This window comes from Lasioglossum baleicum, chromosome 18 (assembly GCF_051020765.1).
Source record: "Lasioglossum baleicum chromosome 18, iyLasBale1, whole genome shotgun sequence".
Taxonomy (NCBI): Eukaryota; Metazoa; Arthropoda; class Insecta; order Hymenoptera; family Halictidae; genus Lasioglossum; species Lasioglossum baleicum.
The window spans coordinates 9,538,928-9,558,612 of record NC_134946.1 but is presented as its reverse complement, the minus strand read 5'-3'; the positions used below and the strand labels follow the sequence as shown (position 1 = coordinate 9,558,612).

Sequence of the window (19,685 nt, the reverse complement as noted above, 5' to 3'; positions counted from 1 at the left end):
TTTGTTATTTAGACACACATATTTTCTGATGCTAATCATTCGGCACTGTATCGTCATAAACAATCGCCACCTTCTTTTTTTTCATTTTAGCCTCATTGTATTTAAAAAGTATCGGTTATATGACTTTTTTGTAGAGATAGGTTTCCTCCCGAAAATTGTACACCCCGCTTTCGTTTTTTTTTCTTGAGAAAAATAGTTTTCTTAAGAATACAAGTTATTCTATTCATAAGTAAAATAAGAATGATGAACTTAAAGTATTAATTGTTTAATTCTTTAGAAATAATAAGGAAAATTAACTTAAAAGTATTAATGGCTTAATTATTTTTTATTCTTTATTTATTAAAATAATTGTTAAGTAATATACCATTCTGAAAGATCTTAATCTTCTTCTTCTTCATTTTTGAAACGAATTTTCCCCGAAACTCTTAATATCGCATTCAAAGAAATAAAGAAACCTTCTAGACGACCCTTTTCGCAAAAGTCAATCATTCTAATTTAAAACACGAAGATACTTAGGCACGTTTTTATTTCACTTTTTCTTAAGAGAAATATTTTTCTTGGCAATTTTACAGTGTCCCAGTTATAATTTTTTTTTCTCGAAATCTCGATTTTCTATTCTCGAGGAAATTGATTTTTCTTGAGAACGGAAAAAATGGATTTGAATAATTAATATTAACTAGTTGTGATTATATACTCATCGGTGGATTAGAGGACTGATAAAACTAGGAATATATCGTCGAAGGAAACGTTCTTATCATAAATTCGTTTTCACATGAGTAAAGAGTAAAGACGTCTAGTATTTTTCATAGTAAATGATTACGATCATTTTTGTTATTAATTTTATTATTGATATTTAATGTTTTCATTTTAGAGATAATATAAATGATTGCAAATAGATATATTTGAATCATTCGAGAGAAAGAGAGAGAGAGAGAAAGAGCGCGCGCGCGTGAGAGAATAATATTTAAGACACATATGTTTGCAAATAAAATATTATTTAACAGATTATAATAAACAGAAGTCTATTTCTTTCACTTTTAGAACTACAGTGCTATTTCAAAGATTTTACGAGAATATTTTTCTTTTTGCGAACAGCTCTATACTGAATTATATATATTTAAATGTTAACGAAATTCGACGTTAAACAAAATTCACGTAAAGAAAAAATTACTCCGAATAGTATATGTGAAATAAATCATTTCTTTGACGGAGTATTTATTTTTAAGCACCCATGATGATTTTTTGTTACAAATAAAAAGCATCTTGTAAGCTCACAACGAAAATGAATGAATTATTCAAGTGCCATAAAAATTTATGAAAATACAAATTGCTAAAATATTGAAGTAATTTGTTAATATAATTTACAATATATCTGTTACGCTTCTTTGTAAAATGTTCTATTTTGAATCCTGTAATGTATAGCGTGCATTACGTTAAGCGATTCGTTCTTATTATTTTCGCAATTATGGATCAATTAACACTTTACGATCTGCTCAATGGAAACATATGTTTTACATTAAAGAAGAAAAAAACGTCATCGCTTGGCAAAGATGAGTTTTCGCAGTTGATTTTTATACTACTGTCTATAAAATAGAAGGTACATAGGTGAAACCTCAAATATATTGAAACGGAAGAGCACAAAAGCTTCGAGTAGCCCGCGGAACGCAAAGTGTTAATACGTGAACACTATAAATTGTTTTCCACACTGATGTGTAAGATGGAACAGTAGCTTTTTCCTCTGTGAACGAATAGTCACCCTGTACGCTTAAATTATACTGCAATTCCAACAAACAGCTACGAACTTTTCTTCTGTTCCAATATCGGAGTGTTGACTATCTGAATATTTGAGAGAGGAAAAACACTTCATTTTTATATGTCTGATTCGATTCAAACAGAATTTCAGTAGTCGACAAACAGATGAATTTAGTACCAGCTATTAACGACACACGAATGAATCAATTTTTGTAATGACCTTTTTACACATAGTAGAAACGATGGAAAAGTAATATCATGTATTATTTAAATACTCAGTGTATATAATGCAAAAGTGTAGATGTTTTCGTAGAGCAGAACAAACTAAGTTCTCCAATGTTGTAGAAGGAGGACATTGTACGACGTGGTCAAAGTATTTGTGAATTGCATAAATGCCGTCAAATGATTTCTTTGTCACAAACAACACTGTGTATGTAATATATAATTTTCCTATCCCTCTGAGATAACAAAATTTTGTAAAAATAATTGGGTAGTTTGTTATTTATGTAATATAAGGACGAGTGAAGAAGAAGTTTACTATGTCTTTGCATCTTGTTTCTTTTTTAATTTGTAGCTGAAAGTGCTAGACCTACAAATATATTATAGCATTATGTAAATAAATGTAATATAGCCGTATTTAGTTACCACTAAAACAATTGAATAAAATTTTATGCTCTATCATGCAGAACTCATTCGTTGATTCATTAAATAACAATTTATAGTTCTTGGAGTATGCTATTGTCTGATCTAGTTAATAAGACTTTCTACGAATGTAATGCATTTAAATCTATGATGATTAGCAGTGAATTTATCGAATGACGATTTTGAGTCTGAACATTGAATTCATTTATTAATCTTACAAAAATCAATTTTAATCTATTACTTTTAATTGCGAGTTGCAAATGTAATTACAATCACTTGTGTGTAACTGTATAGACATTTTTGTAGCGGTCAACTCTGATCACCGTGAACGTTTTATAAGAAAGTTTCACAAATTTGTTACCTAAGTTTAACCAATGAAATTCATTACGACAATGTGCAGAATAATGTGCGCAAATATGAAATCTGCGAATCCCCTCTCAGGACTTATCCCATGAAACTGGCTTTTATTCTGTGGATTCACTTGCAGTCGTAAGCAAACTGTAACAAAAAATACGAACCGATAATTTAACAAACAAAGAAACGATGTGTTTAATATTCTAATTGATAACTACATCGACCAATATCATAGGGGAGATTGTCAGACATATTGATAGGATATCTAAACTTGATAATTGATCCGAGCAATCTATGAATCGATATTACAATAGGAGTATGAGTTTATCGGTTGGAGTATGAATTATAATGAATAAAATACCTCCGAGGACGAAGCAGGAAACACAGGAAATAAATCCACTGAGAAAGCTGTTGAACGGGAACGTTCCAACAAGACAGCAGTAAACGAATTGTATGACACCGGTTAGGAACACATAAAATAGATAAGCGTCTATTATTTTAAGCTTCTTCGGTGTGGTTTTCGTATATTCGTTCCAGAACTTGCCAATTACCGTAAACATCGTCATTTTTGTAATTATTCTGACGTTTAAGGTTGTGTCGAACCGCGACGCGTGGCACCGGTACAGCAATGAACAAAATTAGAATCGCTATAAAGTAAGCAACCTGTCGTACCACTCTAATTATATAAAACTCCCTAAGAAAAATGACACGTAGCCTCGTTTCTTGTATCAATATGGTCTAATAAATATAATTGATTAGGTAGATAGACACAAGAAACTTTATCCAATAATATAAATTTAACAAATGTCTTTTTTAATTCCACATTGACAAACCAATCATCTAGGTACTTTTAGTAGCATAAGTTCACTAACCTTTGTGACAATCGATACTATAGCTATGCACAAATATCTCGATAATCGTTATCGAACAACATCGATAGTGTAAACGGATTTGAGGTTAGGGTGCGCTATGCAGCTATGTAAATAATTCAATACGAGGGAAAAGTCAAACAAAAATTGGTTCGCTGAGAAAACGTTAAATAAATTCCATTAAAAGGCAATGCGATAAGCAGGTGTGATTTATGTTAACAAAATGGCTGATGAGAAAGCACAAACGCAAGAATTCAAATTGGACCCGGACTGCGAGTTGCGGTTCGAAGTTGAGTCTAAAAATGAGAAAGTTACGCTCGAGGTAATTATTTATCATTAGTGATTATCATCATGAAACGGGATAAGATCGAACAAATTCAAGAATGCTGTAATGTTGTTTTTAATGCAACAAAGTCGTTAAGGGATGAAATCAATGTTTACTTTATTCCTGCTTCCCACAATCAATGCAAAACATTTTTATTTTGCATAAATATCCGCAGTATATTTATCATTCTTCTATACTATGCTATATTAGATAAAATCCATTTTCAGTTTTAAATGCAGTCGTTATTTTGCAGCTCAAAAGCGGTTTAGCAGAGGTATTTGGTACAGAACTGGTGAAAGGGAAGAAGTATGAATTCATTGCTGGAGCTAAGGTAGCAGTGTTCACCTGGCAAGGTTGTACAGTCGAGCTAGTCGGCAAAACCGATGTCAGTTACGTTGCCAAAGAGACTCCAATGGGTCTGTATCTAAATTGCCACGCTGCGATGGAAAGGCTCAGAGAAACTGCAGAGAAAGACGACACTAGAGGACCTATAACAATGGTAGTAGGACCCTGCGACGTTGGAAAATCAACGCTCTGCAGGCTTCTGCTGAACTATGCAGTCAGAATGGGTCGTAGACCTATTTTTGTAGATTTAGATGTGGGACAAGGTCATATAGCGATACCTGGTACAGTTGGAGCTCTGCTTGTTGAACGTCCATCGAACATTGTCGAGGGTTTCAGTCAGCAAGCACCGTTGGTATTCCACTTCGGACACAAATCTCCGCAAACCAATGTTGCTCTGTACAATCTCCTAGTAACACGATTAGCAGAAGTCTGTTCCGATAGACTCCAAGCTAACAAAAAGGCTAGAGTTTCCGGGATTGTGATAAACACTTGCGGATGGGTGAAAGGAGACGGGTATAAATTATTGACTCATGCTGCTCAGGCTTTTGAAGTTGACGCTATTTTGGTACTAGATCAAGAAAGACTTTACAACGAACTCGTTAGGGACATGCCAGATTTTGTCAGAGTTGTTTTCGTGCCGAAAAGCGGCGGTGTGGTGGAGAGGAGTCAAACGCAGAGGATAGAGGCCAGAGATCAAGGAGTTAGGGAATATTTTTATGGATCCAGGACTCCACTTTATCCTCACAGTTTCGAAGTGAAATGGAGCGAGGCTAGGTTGTACAAAATTGGTGCTCCGGTGTTGCCTGCGTCCTGTATGCCACTCGGAATGAAAGCGGAAGATAATTTAACAAAATTAGTGGCTGTTGCACCCGGACCTAACTTACTTCATCATTTACTGTCAGTCTCGTTCGCAGATTCGCCAGAGGACGATGTAGTGCAAACCAACGTTGCTGGGTTTGTCTGTGTGTAAGAATTACAATTTTCTCAATTTATATTTATTAACGCATTGAAGAGTAATTTTGCATATTTAGAAAATGTTTTTTCTATTCGCAGCACCAATGTAGATGTAGAAAGGCAAACGTTCACAGTCCTGAGTCCTCAACCGAGACCGCTACCAAATACAGTTTTATTACTATCGGATATTCAATTTATGGATAGCCATTGATGTAAAGAATAAAATTTTTATCGAATATATATTGACTTACGATTTCTATGAAATTAAATATTTCTTGTACGTATATGGTTGTTTCACTTTATTATCTAATTAGAAATAATTAGCAAACTGTCTCCCCTTCTTTATTAATAAAAAGATACATAGAAAAATGAAGGTGATTATTGCTTATTGTCAAATCGAAATTTCAAATCTTTTCGCGGCATTTTTGTCTAGTTCGAGATATATCGATCGAGATACGGAATTACATTTCTAACTCAGCGCGCTTTCAAAAACAAGAACGTTACAGTCGACACGGAGCACGGAGTTCTAAATCGATTAAAATTGATTAACAGTGAGCAATTGTGATAAAAAGATGAATAACATTCTACCGAACGGTCCAGATATTTCTCATTTTGAGAAGATATTTCAGGAAATGATTTCTGAAGTTCAGCTAACCAAAGTGAGCATGATTTTCGTATTTACTCTTTTCTGCCTCATCTTAAAATATGTATCTTCATTGTAGACTGAATTTAATAAATTAGAAAAGGAATATCTTCTCATTCGCGAGCAACTTTGTTCGAAAGAATCGCTTTTGCAAAATGAACGAAGAGCATCGCAAGAATTACAAGCTCGTCTGCAATTAGCAATGGAAACGATTAATCATTTGGAAGAAGAGAACATACGCTATAAAATTGATCAATCGAATCTAATAATCAACTACGAAACTGTCACTAAGGAGCGCAACACTTTGTCAAAAGAAGCTCTGTTCAGTCAAACAGAAGCCGCAAAATTCAAAATTAAAGCGGAGAGCTTGCAGAAAACATTGCAGCGGGAAATTCAAAGGAAAGACGAATTAGAAAAAACATTAATTGATTATAGAAACGACAATGAGAGACTTATTGCACACATTGACATGTAGGATAATATTTATAATCACTTAGCTCTTATTAATTATTTGCTTAATTTATAGAATTTCAAGTTTGTACACATAACCTTTTAATTTGTGAAAATCAATAATATATTTTTACTCGTTTTTTGTTGCTGTTATGTTTAAGAAACTTCGCGAAAATTTCGAAAGAGCATAAATATTTGTTAGAAAGTGGGAAAACAATAGTCAGTTTAAACAAACGCCTGCAATCGTTCGGTCTCTGTTTCCATGCGATAAACCAAAAAAATAGAGCAGAGATCAAAGATCTACAGCACAAGTTAATGACCATCTCGTTGAATGATTCGAAATCATTATCTGTCAATAAAAAATTGCATCCAGAAATAGAAAGTTTATGCTTCAAGGTACATGGTGCGGCTACACGAATGATTTTTAAAATTTATATTGCAACATATCTAATGGAATAATTATAATACGATAAGAAAAGATATTATGTATTATTTGATTTATTTTAGCTAAAAGAAATGTTATTGGAGATGAAATCTAAAATGCAAGGCTCTGTATTGATCGAAGAAAATATAAACAAAATTTTCCAAGAATTAACATATATGAACACTAGCACACACTGCAACACTGCTAATCATCAGGAAAAGTAATAATCCGAGTGCTGTGTTGATTAACAACATTTATTTTAATTTGTCGATACATCTGGTAAGTGATATGTTCGTTGAAGTTGATAATATTATATTCTTAAATAAAGTTACATTGCTGGTCATTACAAAATGATTAAAAAATTATTAATAATTTTATATACACAGTAACGTTATTGTTGTGATGTACGGCTTTAAGGAATATTTAGCTATTAATTCGTTGCCCTTTCAATTTAATCTCCTCCGTTTAATTAATATCGAATATCTCTACTTAGTTTAATTGTAAAAACTTAATGGAAGCATAATCTTTTGAATTAATACTACGAAAAATTTCATTCAAATAAGCAGTTCGTAGAGGTTTTGTAATATAGTAAAGCTGTACGATTAAAAAATGAAATTTCTGTTAATTGCAGTTCTAGATATAGATGCATTAATACAAAACCTTAACGAAACGATAACACAGACGATGATACTAATGCGACGATAAAAAAAATCGTTTGTCATCGAAGAATTAGGGAAGGCGGGTTTCAACAATAAACGAAGACGGATAGGATTAATATAAAATGTATTATAATAATCGTATATTTAAGTATAAGTGGAAACAGATCGGAACCCCTTTTTCTCGTATATGTATATTATATTAAAAAAAAGAGAACCCTCTGTTTCCTCGAAAAACTATTACAACAAGCGTTTCAGACGAAGACGAAGTCCGTGTTCCACCTTTTTTACTTATTTATCTTTTTTTTTAATTACTTCAACAATAGAAAGAGGAAATAAGTGAAAGAAAATCGAAAGAGTCCTCTCTTCGAGTCACGAATTTGCGCTAATTAATTAATGAGTTAATTAATGAAGATTCCCCTTCGATTCGGTGAAAAAGCTAACTTGACAATGTGTATTATATATATATGTATATATACACACGCGTGCGCGTGCATGCGTGAACAACGCGTGTATATGTATATATGTATATTTATTTATATATTTATATATAAAAAATGACCGCCCATTGTTTTACCTATCCGTACCCTCTTCTTCTTGTTATAAACAAATATCCTCGAGCTACTATAAAAGGGAAGAGAATGGGATTTCTCTTCCGGTTCACGAGAGAAATTCCTCTCCCCCTTCGAATCGTTTAAATAAAGTGAATACAGACGTGTGTTTAAAAAACTCGATCGTACCCCTTGATCGTTTGAGAAATGGAGGAGAAACATTGCAGTGTGTAGCAACAGTATCGTACAACTTTTCATATGTTCCTTCATTCACGCTACTTGATTTCAACCTGAATCTCTTTTTGTGCACTCATCGAAACGCATCTCGTTTAAAAGAAAAAAAGAAAGAAGAACGGCATGCAAATAAACACAATCTTTTTCTATGTTATTGCTTTCAGAAGTATTCTCTGTAAACGTTTACATTAACAATCACCGTTGGTCTTCCCCGAATGAAACAAACTTTCACAGCTCCAGGAGTCCTCTTCCAAACAATGAAAAAGAACGTTGACCGTGTTCCATTTTGAAAAGATCACTCGGCGTCGATTTTCATTCTAAAATTATTCGTTGATCGTGCGTCACAACAATTCAAATCATCCCCTTTGACTATTATAAATTCTATCATGTCTTGTCGTCCATCGTTCACCCACTCGCTGAGGTTCTTAATTTTTAAATCACACACCCAGGATTATCTTGTTACCGATATTTATACTCTTTATGAGATTAGGCAAAGGGGAATGAATGTTTGTGGTTATGTTTTCGGATTTTCTGTTTTCAAATCGCTTTCTTTTCTCGACGTCGTTTAGAAAATTATCAAAAAATTATCACAATCCGCGATGATCGTTTCCTTTGAGAATCCTTAAATATGATTTTTCCTTTTTTTTTCTTGAGAGAGGGATAGTTAGAGAGATTGAGAGGGAGGGAGAGAAAGAGAGAGAGAGAGAGAGAGAGAGGGAAGTGTGTTTCTCCTCCAGGATAAAAAGAGCTCCTATGAGTAATCAGTAAAAAAGAGAGACCGGCAGCGACGGAGGCAAACGAAGGTGGCCATCAAGGAGTAAAATCACAGAGACACTCGCGTCCTGAAGCGAGTGAAGGAGACCGAAGGTGAAGAGTAAAAGGTGACGGTCAAGGTAATGCCGGCCAAAGGGTCAGAGTATGGAGCATCGTGCGAGCCAACTTGGTGGCTTCCTCTGTGGCTCGGATGCTTTCAACTGGTGTCCGCCTCCCTTTGGTGGATTTGACGCCTCCTGTTCCAACACAATTACATTAGTCAACATCGTATCTCCAAGCAGTGGCGCATCCAGGGGGGGAGCCAGGGGGCCAAGTCCCCCACCAAGAAAAAAATGTTCAGCTTCCAAAATTAAAATCGCGGAATAGCCCTGGGTACCGATGATAGATATTTTGGCTTAAAAAAAGGTCATCACGCAAAACCTGGGGCTGGGTTCAACTCGCCCCCCCCCAAGATTACATCCTGGGTGCGCCACTGTCTCCAAGCGAACATAACATTCAATATCAAGATTAAGGGGGTAGACTCTCGTTTCCAGGATTTCAAGGGTGCGAGATGCGCCTTCTCATTTCTCGATAATGCAAAGATGAGATTTTTTAGTAGTCAAAAGTGCTAGATAAAAGATCAATCGAGGCCGCAATCGCCCTCAAAATTTCTATTTTTACGTTTACGAGACGCAATTTGCATTATTCGACAGCATAAAAATGCGCATATAACTATTTTTATAAAGCTGCGACAGCTACATGCCCTAAATATAGGACTTTTCAGGGTGATCGCGGCCTAGATTGATTTTTTATCAATCAAAAACTCCATTTTTGCATTATTGACAAATGAGAAGGCGCATCCCGCACCCTTGCAATCCTGGAAACGAGTCTACCACCTTAACCCATTTGCATTGTTAGAGTACGCACTGTCGAGAATTTTATTCGGGATCAGGACAGGTTCTCGAAAATTTCGGAAATCCCAGAAATTCTCGAGAACCTGTCCCGATCCCGAATAAAATTCTTGACCCAACACTTTCGGGTTCTCGCATACCTCTAATTATCATACAAATACAACAATACAATATCAATAGAAATGTTTCCCGATTATTTCCGGAGGATTTGATAATATGAAGTGTAACAAAAAAAAAGGGAGTATGCCATATTACATTTTTGTGTTGCGCGAATAGATTTCCAAATCGGTAAAGAAATATTTAAGGGGTATTACACTTTTCCATGACTCACTCTGATGAAAGAGCTGTCATAGAATGATTACAGTCATTCCTTTTTTGTTGTTAGTGACAAAGGTTACATTTGAGGAAACATGTTAAGAAAAAGTGAGAGTAAGCAGAAATAATTTGTCCATGTAAGAGTAGAATTGTTAATGGAAAGTTCATGGATAAATATTGAAAGCAGTGGCCAGTATGTTCGTTGTATTGGTACATGCATACATAAATTGAATAGCATACGTCTGGTTATATAAGACAAGGCAGACATAAAATTACAAAAAATATTACATAATGGTGTCAGGTTTTATTTTGTTCAAGCTCGATTCAATGCACCATGGTTATTTTGGTAAAGTGATACTTTGGGAAAACGAGAAATTTCTTGATTACATAAATTGCTGAATGAACTGAAATCGAACGTACAATAGCATAATCTGTTAATCACAGTACTCGTAAAAAGTACTTCATTCTAATATTTATTCACACTTCTATTCGACTCTACTGCTTACATTCGATTAGAAAATATTAACTCAAAAGAAATCTACGTAATATGTTAGTTCACAATGAATATGAATTATTTCAATTAATGGGAAATTTTCATAACCTGACACAGAGTTCAGCAATATAAATAATCAAACTTCAAAAAGGTATGCAAAACAAAAGTACATAGAGAGGGGGAAAAGTTACCTTCTGCAGAGACCGACCAGCACCAAACACAGAGAAACAGACACAGGAAACAAAAAAAATGGTGGTTAATCAATGTAAAACTATTTGCTATAACAAATCTGTAAAAGCAACTAAATTACACGTAGATAAAAATATTACATTGGTTTCAACATCGGCAAGTGATTCAATCGAATTCTATATTTATCTTCGAAATAAACTACGCGACATACACTTGCTTGATTTCTTATATCCTGTAAAATAGTTCAATAAAATGTACTCTGGCTTTTTAACCTTCCAGCAATATGATAAACAATATAGAACATTAAAATTTTATGATATTTCTGTGCACGTAGCTACGAGTGTTTCAACACACCCACAGTCTTTACACGAGCCACAGCTATAGATTTGTATATAGGTGTTGAATATTGATTACACCCACCATGTTTGGCATCAGCATTTTTATTAACTTGAAAGACTGAAGTGATATACTCGCCATCATAATAGAAACTGGTGCTCTTTGATAAACCGGAAGTGACTTTACAGCAAAGAAGACAGAAAAGACGAGAAGAGATAGAAAAGGAGAAAGTATTTTTCTGTTAAGAATTGTAATATTGTATCTAATGTTACCATGCATTGTTTCAAAATTTCTTATACTCAGTTTTAAATTTGATGTATCTCTTTTACATTCGAATTTGATTAACCCTTTACTGGAAATATTATTTACATTCCTAAAGTACATATTGTCGCGGATATTAACAACAAAATTAAAAACTAACATTCAATTTAGTATTTATTTGTTCCTAGGGAAGATGAATTTGGAATTCATTTTTCATTTGACTACTAGACAGTGGATCTTTATACGATACAAAAATTTTGTACCTTAACAGTATCTTGAAATTCTTCTAATACTTTTACTGTTTTAAATTACACCTATTCATTTTTGTCATAAACGCACGAAATCCGCTGTCTAGTGATTACTATTACTGGAAGGCTAATAATAATCTAATATATTATTTTCAAACACGGTAAGTATTGATTCCTTTCATTCTGTATATGGATAAACTATTTTCTTTACTATTTCATGGAATTCCGAATGTTCTCAATAAACAATGTATATATTTTTGAAAAGTATTTACCAGTTTCTTTTCCATTTTGGCTTTAATGTCTCGTGCAAGAGTGTAAAATGCCTCTTCGACATTAATGCTGGACTTGGCCGAGGTTTCCATGAACTTGATTCCATACTCGACAGCTAGTTGTTCTCCCCGCTCCTTCGAAACCTGTCGCTTTTCTGTGAGCTCGCACTTATTGGCCAGCAGCATTTTTTCAACGTCTGCCGACGCATTTTCCTCAATGTTCCTAATCCAATTTTTTATATTCTCGAAGCTCTTCTCATTGGTCACATCGTAGACTAACATTATTCCCATTGCACCACGATAGTACGCTGTAGTTATTGTACGAAACCTTTCTTGGCCGGCTGTATCCCTTTAAAACATCCAAAAAAAATGTATATTTCATTCAATTAATTGTTGAATGAATACAAGAATGTTTTCTATGAATTGAACATGATTTTATTTTTTAATTCGCGCAATGCAATACTTACCATATCTGTAGTTTTATTTTCTTGCCGTCTAATTCTATCGTTCTTATTTTAAAATCAATTCCTGAAAACAAGAAAGAAACTTGTAACTCGAATACTCGAAAAAATTGTATCTGAACAATTACAATTCTGTTTCTCGTATATTTATATATGTTATTTCACATACTATACCTAATAAATGAAATGAATTTCTGTTTAATCATTTGTCCGTGGATTTATAACAATACAAATTTGAATAGATATTCATAGACTAATTATAAATATGTATCTTTACGCAATTACCAACAAAACAAGTGCTACATATATAGACATTTTGATTACACATGTCCTACAGTATATGTATATGTAAAGATTGGCGTATCAATAATAATTTATAAATAAGTAGATAATGTATAAATTATTATAGAAGCATAAACAATGTTAAATATCTTTAGATTGTAAACTAACAAATATGTGCTATTAATATCTACCTACTTAGAAAACTTGATATGCTCATGTGTACACAAGTAAGTACATATAAACAAATAATAAAATCATTAATAAGAATTAAAAATGACTAATAATTGGACATATTTAATGTACATTTAATTTATAATAAAAATGCTGTTTTTATAAACATTCTCACGTTTTCAAGTCACGTTCTATCTGTAGTGTACATCAAGAAAAGCATGAACACATTTCTGGCACAGCAAAGACCAAAAGATGTAACAGGTTGCACACTTTGATTTATTTACTTGAAGGCGAGCAATTTGGTCATGAATCCTTTATCTCCAAAATCAAATATTGCGGATCGTCCGAATAATTCGACGAATCACGTTACAAAATACAAGTGTGCATTTTCTTGAATCAGTTTGAAACGCAAATAAAAGGAGAAAACCATAAAAAAGTAGACTTATCGAGAGGTACTGAATCCGATGATCGGTCTATTGTCTATTTTGGATAACCGAAAATCAGCTAAGAAAATCATATTTGTAGATAGGTGAGCGTGTTCTCTTTCCTAAGATCGGTTAATTGGCGGTGAAAAGAGCATGGAGATAAAGGGGAAGACAAAAAAAGGACGGGAAAAAAAGCGAAGGATACTTACCAATGGTTGAGATGAAGGTCGTATTGAAAGCATCTTCAGAGAACCTGAAGAGGACGCACGTCTTGCCGACCCCTGAGTCACCAATCAGTAACAACTTGAACAAATAATCATATGTCTTCGCCATACCCTTTGCTTTCAGTCCCTCTCGTTTTCACGTGTTCCCGTCCACAGTTCTTTTATTCTTTCTTTCTGTCCCGTGTTCAGTCTCTTCGATGATCTTTCCCGAGTGATCGTGATCCTTGGAATTCCGATGACGCACCCTTCAAAACTGAAACGAGCGCACCCCGCGTCGTTCGGTCTGTTTATCACGATAAGATCGGGTTCACTGGAGGCGCGGAGAATAGATTATCACTGAAATATGTTTGGATAAGGCAGAATTCGCGTAATAGGGCACGTAAAAACATCTGTCAGAAAAAGCGATGACAGCCATCGGTAAGTACAACTTTTTCTCTGCTGTTGTGGCCAGCCTTCTGACCGCACCACAGGTGATGCGCGCGTGTGTATACGCATACGCAACACGTGTGTCAACCGCAAGCTGCGTTCCCACGAGAAAATATCAACGTGCATCCACATGAAACGTACGTTTCTCGCATCACTCGCATGCCGCATGCCGCATCTACTCTTCTCCGTCAATCCCTCATGTCAATTTCACACAATTTTCACGAAATAAGTTATATTGTTCCGTTATTTGTAGGTAAATTTGTCCAAGACTTCGTAACTTTTATTTACATAATATAACTGAAAAACCTATATATAAGATGTAAATGTTAACTAATGTTAACTCATCGATTTAATTAAAAATTAATTTTTTTTAATTTTTTCGTGAACATATTATTTCAGTTCGTGAAATGAGTTACAGCGGATATTGGTGCTGTCATTGGCCGAGCCGGAATCCATTCGCTATAGTCGCGCTCTGATTGGTCCGTGTTTTTCCCCCGGAGAACATTTTCGCAAAGGAGAAAGCTATTTCAAATGACTCCAAATCACCTCTTTCAAGAAAGTGCAAGAAAGTTATAATTGAAAGTAATCATAATTTGTCATAATCAATCATAATTAGAGATGGAACGAACGTGATCGAATCACGAGTGATTCGGAATGAGCAGTTCATCCCATCTCTAATCATAATACATTTTGGGTCATCCTGTATACTGTATAAATTATTGTTCACTTTTTGTAACCTTTTATGCCATTTATATGCTGTATAGTTTCGGGCTCAGATCTCACTGGATTTCACCCAATCAAACAGCGCAAATTGGCGTGAATAGAAACCTATAGAAACTTGTTGTCAAGTTACAAAACACGTTTCTCTCAAAAAGGCAGAATATTTAATCCTGTTGTTATATTACTTGAAATAAAATGGTTGAGGCTAAGACGAAAAAACGTAAGGTATCGAAGAAAACGAAGAAATCGTGGCGTAAACATGTGGACATGCAAGATGTTGACAAATTCTTGGAGGATACCCGACAGGAAGAGAGGTTAGGATCCTTTTCCAATCGCGAGAATGCCGATTTATTTGTAATTTCTACAAAGCCGGAGGTACTCTCGAAAAAAGCACGCCGGGAATTGTTGCAATCTAAGGAACCACGATGTTTTAATATTCTGAAACCTCAGTCGTCAGTTCTGGACCCGATTGCAAAAAGAAATCGTGTCAGAACGAAGGAGGAGAGGAAGAATCCTATTCTTTTGAAAAAGGAAGCTCTTATGAAGGCTCAAGGTATTGTAAAATTGAAAGACAAATTGAGGTTAAAGAATAGAGACATCGCGGCAAAGAAAAGATTGCTTAGGCCGAAGAGGGGTGAGTTTAAAGATGATGTATGGAAAGAGAAGACTGATAATGGAATTAACACAAAATGGATGTCTCCGGACACTATAAGGCATACAATGATACAATTCGGTGTGAAGAAGAAACGATTGCCCGCTTCGTTGCATAAGAAGCCTTCTGTTTTGCCAGCAATCGAGGTACCACACCCAGGAACATCTTACAATCCTTCGTACGAGGATCATCAGAATTTATTGCGTGAGGTTGCAGGAAAAGAAATGGAGTTAATGAAGGAAGAGAAGCACTTGGAGAGGGTCACCACAAAGATGTTTAAAAAGGTATTGTAAAATAAATAATAATCTATTTATTCCGCAACTTATTCAACTTTCTTGTTACAGGTGTCGGCTGCAGAAAAAGAGAAGTACTTCATGAACGAAATGTCGGAAGGTCTGAATCTGGAGAATGAAAATGTTATCGAAGACATTGACGAAGATACAGATGTGAAATCTGTAAACCCACCAGTAAGGAATCTAAAGAAAACTCGTGTCCAGAGGCGTAAACAGAAAGAGCAGAGAGCATTAGCACATAAGATCGAAACTGAGAAAATAGAGAAGAAGAAACTTTCAGACATTTACAAGCTGAGATTGTTAGATAAACAATTAACTAAAAGAGAAAAGAAACAGAAAATGTTGAGGGAGAAGAGGTTGAAGCAGAAATCTCTTAAAGTTACAGAGACTAAAGTTCTTGGTAAAGTTAAATTCGAGCCCCTGGAACCCGATTTTAAATTATTAGACGAGTTAACTGGAAATTTACGAAATTCTACGCCAGCTGGTAATCTACTGAAAGACAGATTCAAGTCTCTTCAACAAAGGAATATCGTGGCTCCTTCTGTAATTAAACTGTAAGTATATGTACATACATATAATTTTTATATTTATTGTATATTAATTTACTGAAAAAATGTTCTTTTTCCAGGAAACGAGATAAGGCTAAAGTGAAACGATATATAAAACCAGATCACAAAATCGATATGACCACGATGAAAGTGTGAAGTATAGATATGTAATTTTTATAAAGTCATGTACATAGGATAGGTATAAATGTTTCTATACAAACATAATCGACATTATGTTTATTAATTATAGAGAAATTTTGAACCGAGTTAATTATTCTCATCATTTCATGAAATATTATCCATTTGTTATTCTGAACAGAATGAAGGAGTAAATACATGAATTTTGATTAAGAAGAATGGAATGTAAAGAACGATTAAGTAAAAACAGTGGACTTCATTCTTCTATAATAACAAACGATTGTTCATTGTCTAAAGATTCAATTTCTTTAATTTCTTCGTATTCCTCTTCGTCAGATAACGTCACAGTATCAAAAATTTCATCCAATTCTATTTTATCAGATGCACTACTTTCAGTGGACATTTCTCCAATTGCCTCTTCTCCAAAGCTTTCTGATTTTATCTGAGCGTGGTACAAATAGGAATAAAAATAAACATTTATAGTATGTGTACTATATAGAAAAAAATGAACGAATGAAATTTTTATTACATCATCTAAGATTGCTCTAGTATATGACTCTCTTGACTCTTCAGACACAGTCAGTATTTCAAGATCAACATCATCAGGCATATCTTTTACATCTTCTGGACGATAGACTGTTTCTTGTGGAATAGTTTCACTCCTTAATATTAAATTTTTAAATTATTTTTCAATACAAGTCCAAATATATGATTTTCACTATTACTTACGACGGAACAGTGTTACATCGAAGCCTCAACATTCCTCTAGAAACTTTATATTTCAAGCATAAAAGCAATTTAGGATAATTTGACTCAATCTCAGGACACTGTGAAATGTTAAAAAAATTTTTTGATTTTTGTTTCACCATAAAATATATACTACGCATATATATTTACGTAAAATACCTTAAGCAAACATGCTACAGTATACTTTATGTCATAGAGTGTTTCTACAACTGCTTTTATTCTACAGTCCATCTTTCTTCGTAAATGCTTTGCAATGTTTATTTTCGTTTTCTCTTTGTGGAGTAAAGCTTGCAGTTTTGATAAAATTGTCCGTGTATTTCGTTCCTGTATTCGAGTATTTTCAATTGTTGACAATATTTTCGATTCTGCTCTAGGATCAGGAACAGTAATACCAGACAAACGTTCTTTCATGCGTTCATATTTGCTTCGTAAAGTATTCAATACCGACTGTTGTACTTTGAATGTTACTATATTACGTTTTGCTTTTGAACGTTCAGTAACAATGTTCTTTGTGTGGTCGACAGATGTACTCCTGCAAAATATAATTTTTGCAACAAAAATCCAGAACCGATTTTGATAAACTGTTACTTGCAATCAATTTCTATTTTTCTTTTAATCGAAACTTCTTTAGACAATTGTGACAACTCTTTCTGTAACATTATATTTTCTCGCATTAATCTCTTATTTGGAAGACTTATGAATTTATTCGTTTCAATTTGAAAATGTGCTGCTAAGTCAAGAAGGTAATTATATAATTCGAGCTTCAGCCTAGAATAAATTAAAAAAATCATTTCGTCAGTGAAATCGAATTCCTCGATTTCTATCTAAGACAAAATATAATGAGATACATTTCTTTATCGAATTCAAATTTTCGCCTAATCCCCTCCAGAATTTCTTTCACCTCTTTCTCATACTTTATCATTCGTTCCTTATTTTCTTCCAATCTTTCTTGCAAAACCTTTTGTTCTTTTTTAAAATCTTGCAAACCATTAATTTCCGCATCTACGATAATAATATTCGTTGTTCAGTAAGAGCAAGTAGATCATCAAAAAAAAGATCCTAATCAATTACTCAAAATTTTTATTTGAGAAACTAATTCTAATTTCTTTGCTGTGTATTTTTGTTGACATAATTCTATGTTGTTGTTATGGGTTTCCTTGTCTTGTATTCGATCGTTCTCTAATTTGTTAATTTGATTTTTTAAATGCTCTATCCTGGTGTTGTGTGTATTGGCTTGTTTGGTCAGAGTTGCTATTTCATCGGCTGTTTCTGCATCCACTGTCAGCATGAGTTCGTTGGTAGTTTCCATTCCTTCTAATAGCTCATCATTTCGATTTTGTAACCTGAATATTTTTAATGTTTAATATATTTTTGTGGATAATCAAATAGAACATTTATTTTCAACCTTTTTATTCTATTTTCAATGTCTTCAATACGAACGTTGTAAAACGTTCTTTGCATATTGATGATCGTCGGTGTATACATTGGTTTTCCCTCTGGGTAAGATTGCAATTTCACTGGCAAGGATATATTTCCTGCGTCCTGTCCTCGTAAATCCACCATTTTTAATAAGTAAATGTAATCCTTCAAATTGCTATATGAAGACTTTGTAGTCCAATTATATGCCTGTTAGTATTGGACATAAACATTGAAACAAAACAAAGCACAAAAAATCCGAATCGCATACTATATACATATATGTATACGATTCGCGGCTGTAAGCTGTCTGATTGGAATAACACGCATATTTTCGATTCTAATCGTATTATTGGCATATTGACTAAAGGCCGTGTCGTCGAAGCTTTGGGTAACCATGGGGTAACCATTGGGGGCGAGGTACGAGGACCCCCTTTGGCCCTGTACCTCCGAGCAGATGGCGGGCATTATCCTGTCCGAACGTCGCTCGACACTCGGAATCTGGACGAATCTGCCGAGCACACCCTGTCAGCATAAAGCACTACCTCTGCTGACGCAGCTGTGTGGTATTCTCCTGGCAGCGTCTGCCCGGCAGAAACTTCCGGGCAGATGGAAGGCAGTTCGTTCTTGAATTCTGCCTCGCCGTAAGACCGAGGACTGAGCTGCCTTCCATCTGCCCGGCCAAAACGGAGCATTTGGCTGACTGGGATATATTGTTGAATTGAACGCGCCATTATGGACTTTGCTCACGAAGTATTTTTAAGTTTATGACTTCCTCTTTAATAATTAAAACAATAATAATGATTTGAAAATGCATTGAATTAGAAATTATAAAAAACATATATTTTAGGAATTATCGTATAACACGCGTAAGCAAACGTTTCTTGTTATCTATATTGTATTCTCGAATATTCAAAATTTGCATAGATAAAAAACAACATAAATCTAAAAATATATAATATATATTTATATCTATATCGTCGTTACATTTTACAATGTGAAAAGAACATTGGTTTTACTAATAGGATTACTTTATTTCTCTTTATTCTTTCTACAAAAATATTTGAAGGTGGTATAAATATTTATATTTCTTAATGATCTTATAAATAAATAATAGAATAACTATCTACTAATATTTTCTATTGTAAGCATGAATTTTCCTTAATTTATAAGAGTTTCATGGTAATCAATGGTAATGATGATTCCAC

At 34.1% G+C, this 19,685-nt stretch overlaps 5 protein-coding genes across 8 annotated transcripts; 2 read left to right on the top strand and 3 right to left on the bottom strand.

The window, feature by feature from the left end:
• Positions 1–976: 976 nt before the first annotated feature.
• Positions 977–3,391, bottom strand: Dad1 (dolichyl-diphosphooligosaccharide--protein glycosyltransferase subunit). 2 transcript variants are annotated; one of them, XM_076443045.1, is made up of 3 exons: positions 3,110–3,391; positions 2,756–2,892; positions 977–1,836 (listed from the first exon to the last, which is right to left on the bottom strand). In XM_076443045.1, the coding sequence occupies exons 1-2, from the start codon at positions 3,312–3,314 to the stop codon at positions 2,762–2,764; spliced, it is 336 nt and encodes a 111-aa protein (XP_076299160.1). In that variant the 5' UTR covers positions 3,315–3,391; the 3' UTR covers positions 977–1,836; positions 2,756–2,761. The 2 variants fall into 2 exon arrangements, with proteins under 2 accessions (XP_076299160.1, XP_076299159.1); XM_076443044.1 differs by lacking the exon at positions 977–1,836 and having other exon boundaries at positions 2,575–2,892.
• A 282-nt stretch (positions 3,392–3,673) lies between these two features.
• Cbc (protein CLP1 homolog) lies at positions 3,674–7,807 on the top strand. 3 transcript variants are annotated; one of them, XM_076443032.1, is made up of 6 exons: positions 3,674–3,939; positions 4,196–5,253; positions 5,341–5,900; positions 5,964–6,355; positions 6,496–6,730; positions 6,842–7,807. In XM_076443032.1, the coding sequence occupies exons 1-3, from the start codon at positions 3,841–3,843 to the stop codon at positions 5,450–5,452; spliced, it is 1,269 nt and encodes a 422-aa protein (XP_076299147.1). In that variant the 5' UTR covers positions 3,674–3,840; the 3' UTR covers positions 5,453–5,900; positions 5,964–6,355; positions 6,496–6,730; positions 6,842–7,807. The 3 variants fall into 3 exon arrangements, with proteins under 3 accessions (XP_076299147.1, XP_076299148.1, XP_076299146.1); XM_076443033.1 differs by having other exon boundaries at positions 4,196–5,249; positions 5,964–6,730; XM_076443031.1 differs by having other exon boundaries at positions 5,964–6,730.
• A 992-nt stretch (positions 7,808–8,799) lies between these two features.
• On the bottom strand, positions 8,800–14,007 carry Rab8 (RAS oncogene family member Rab8). Its single transcript, XM_076443042.1, has 4 exons — positions 13,523–14,007; positions 12,442–12,502; positions 11,978–12,323; positions 8,800–9,209 (listed from the first exon to the last, which is right to left on the bottom strand). Exons 1-4 carry the CDS (start codon positions 13,644–13,646, stop codon positions 9,111–9,113), a joined length of 630 nt encoding a protein of 209 aa, XP_076299157.1. The 5' UTR covers positions 13,647–14,007; the 3' UTR covers positions 8,800–9,110.
• Positions 14,008–14,352: 345 nt separating this feature from the next.
• On the top strand, positions 14,353–16,483 carry LOC143218066 (ribosome biogenesis protein NOP53). Its single transcript, XM_076443029.1, has 4 exons — positions 14,353–14,545; positions 14,728–15,619; positions 15,680–16,182; positions 16,257–16,483. Exons 2-4 carry the CDS (start codon positions 14,879–14,881, stop codon positions 16,330–16,332), a joined length of 1,320 nt encoding a protein of 439 aa, XP_076299144.1. The 5' UTR covers positions 14,353–14,545; positions 14,728–14,878; the 3' UTR covers positions 16,333–16,483.
• A 65-nt stretch (positions 16,484–16,548) lies between these two features.
• Positions 16,549–18,925, bottom strand: LOC143218076 (uncharacterized). Its single transcript, XM_076443046.1, is given in 7 exon segments — positions 16,549–16,976; positions 17,044–17,141; positions 17,221–17,644; positions 17,647–17,829; positions 17,910–18,063; positions 18,133–18,404; positions 18,467–18,925. Coding segments are annotated over 7 exon segments (1,695 nt in total). The 5' UTR covers positions 18,625–18,925; the 3' UTR covers positions 16,549–16,570.
• Between the last annotated feature and the right edge of the window lie 760 nt (positions 18,926–19,685).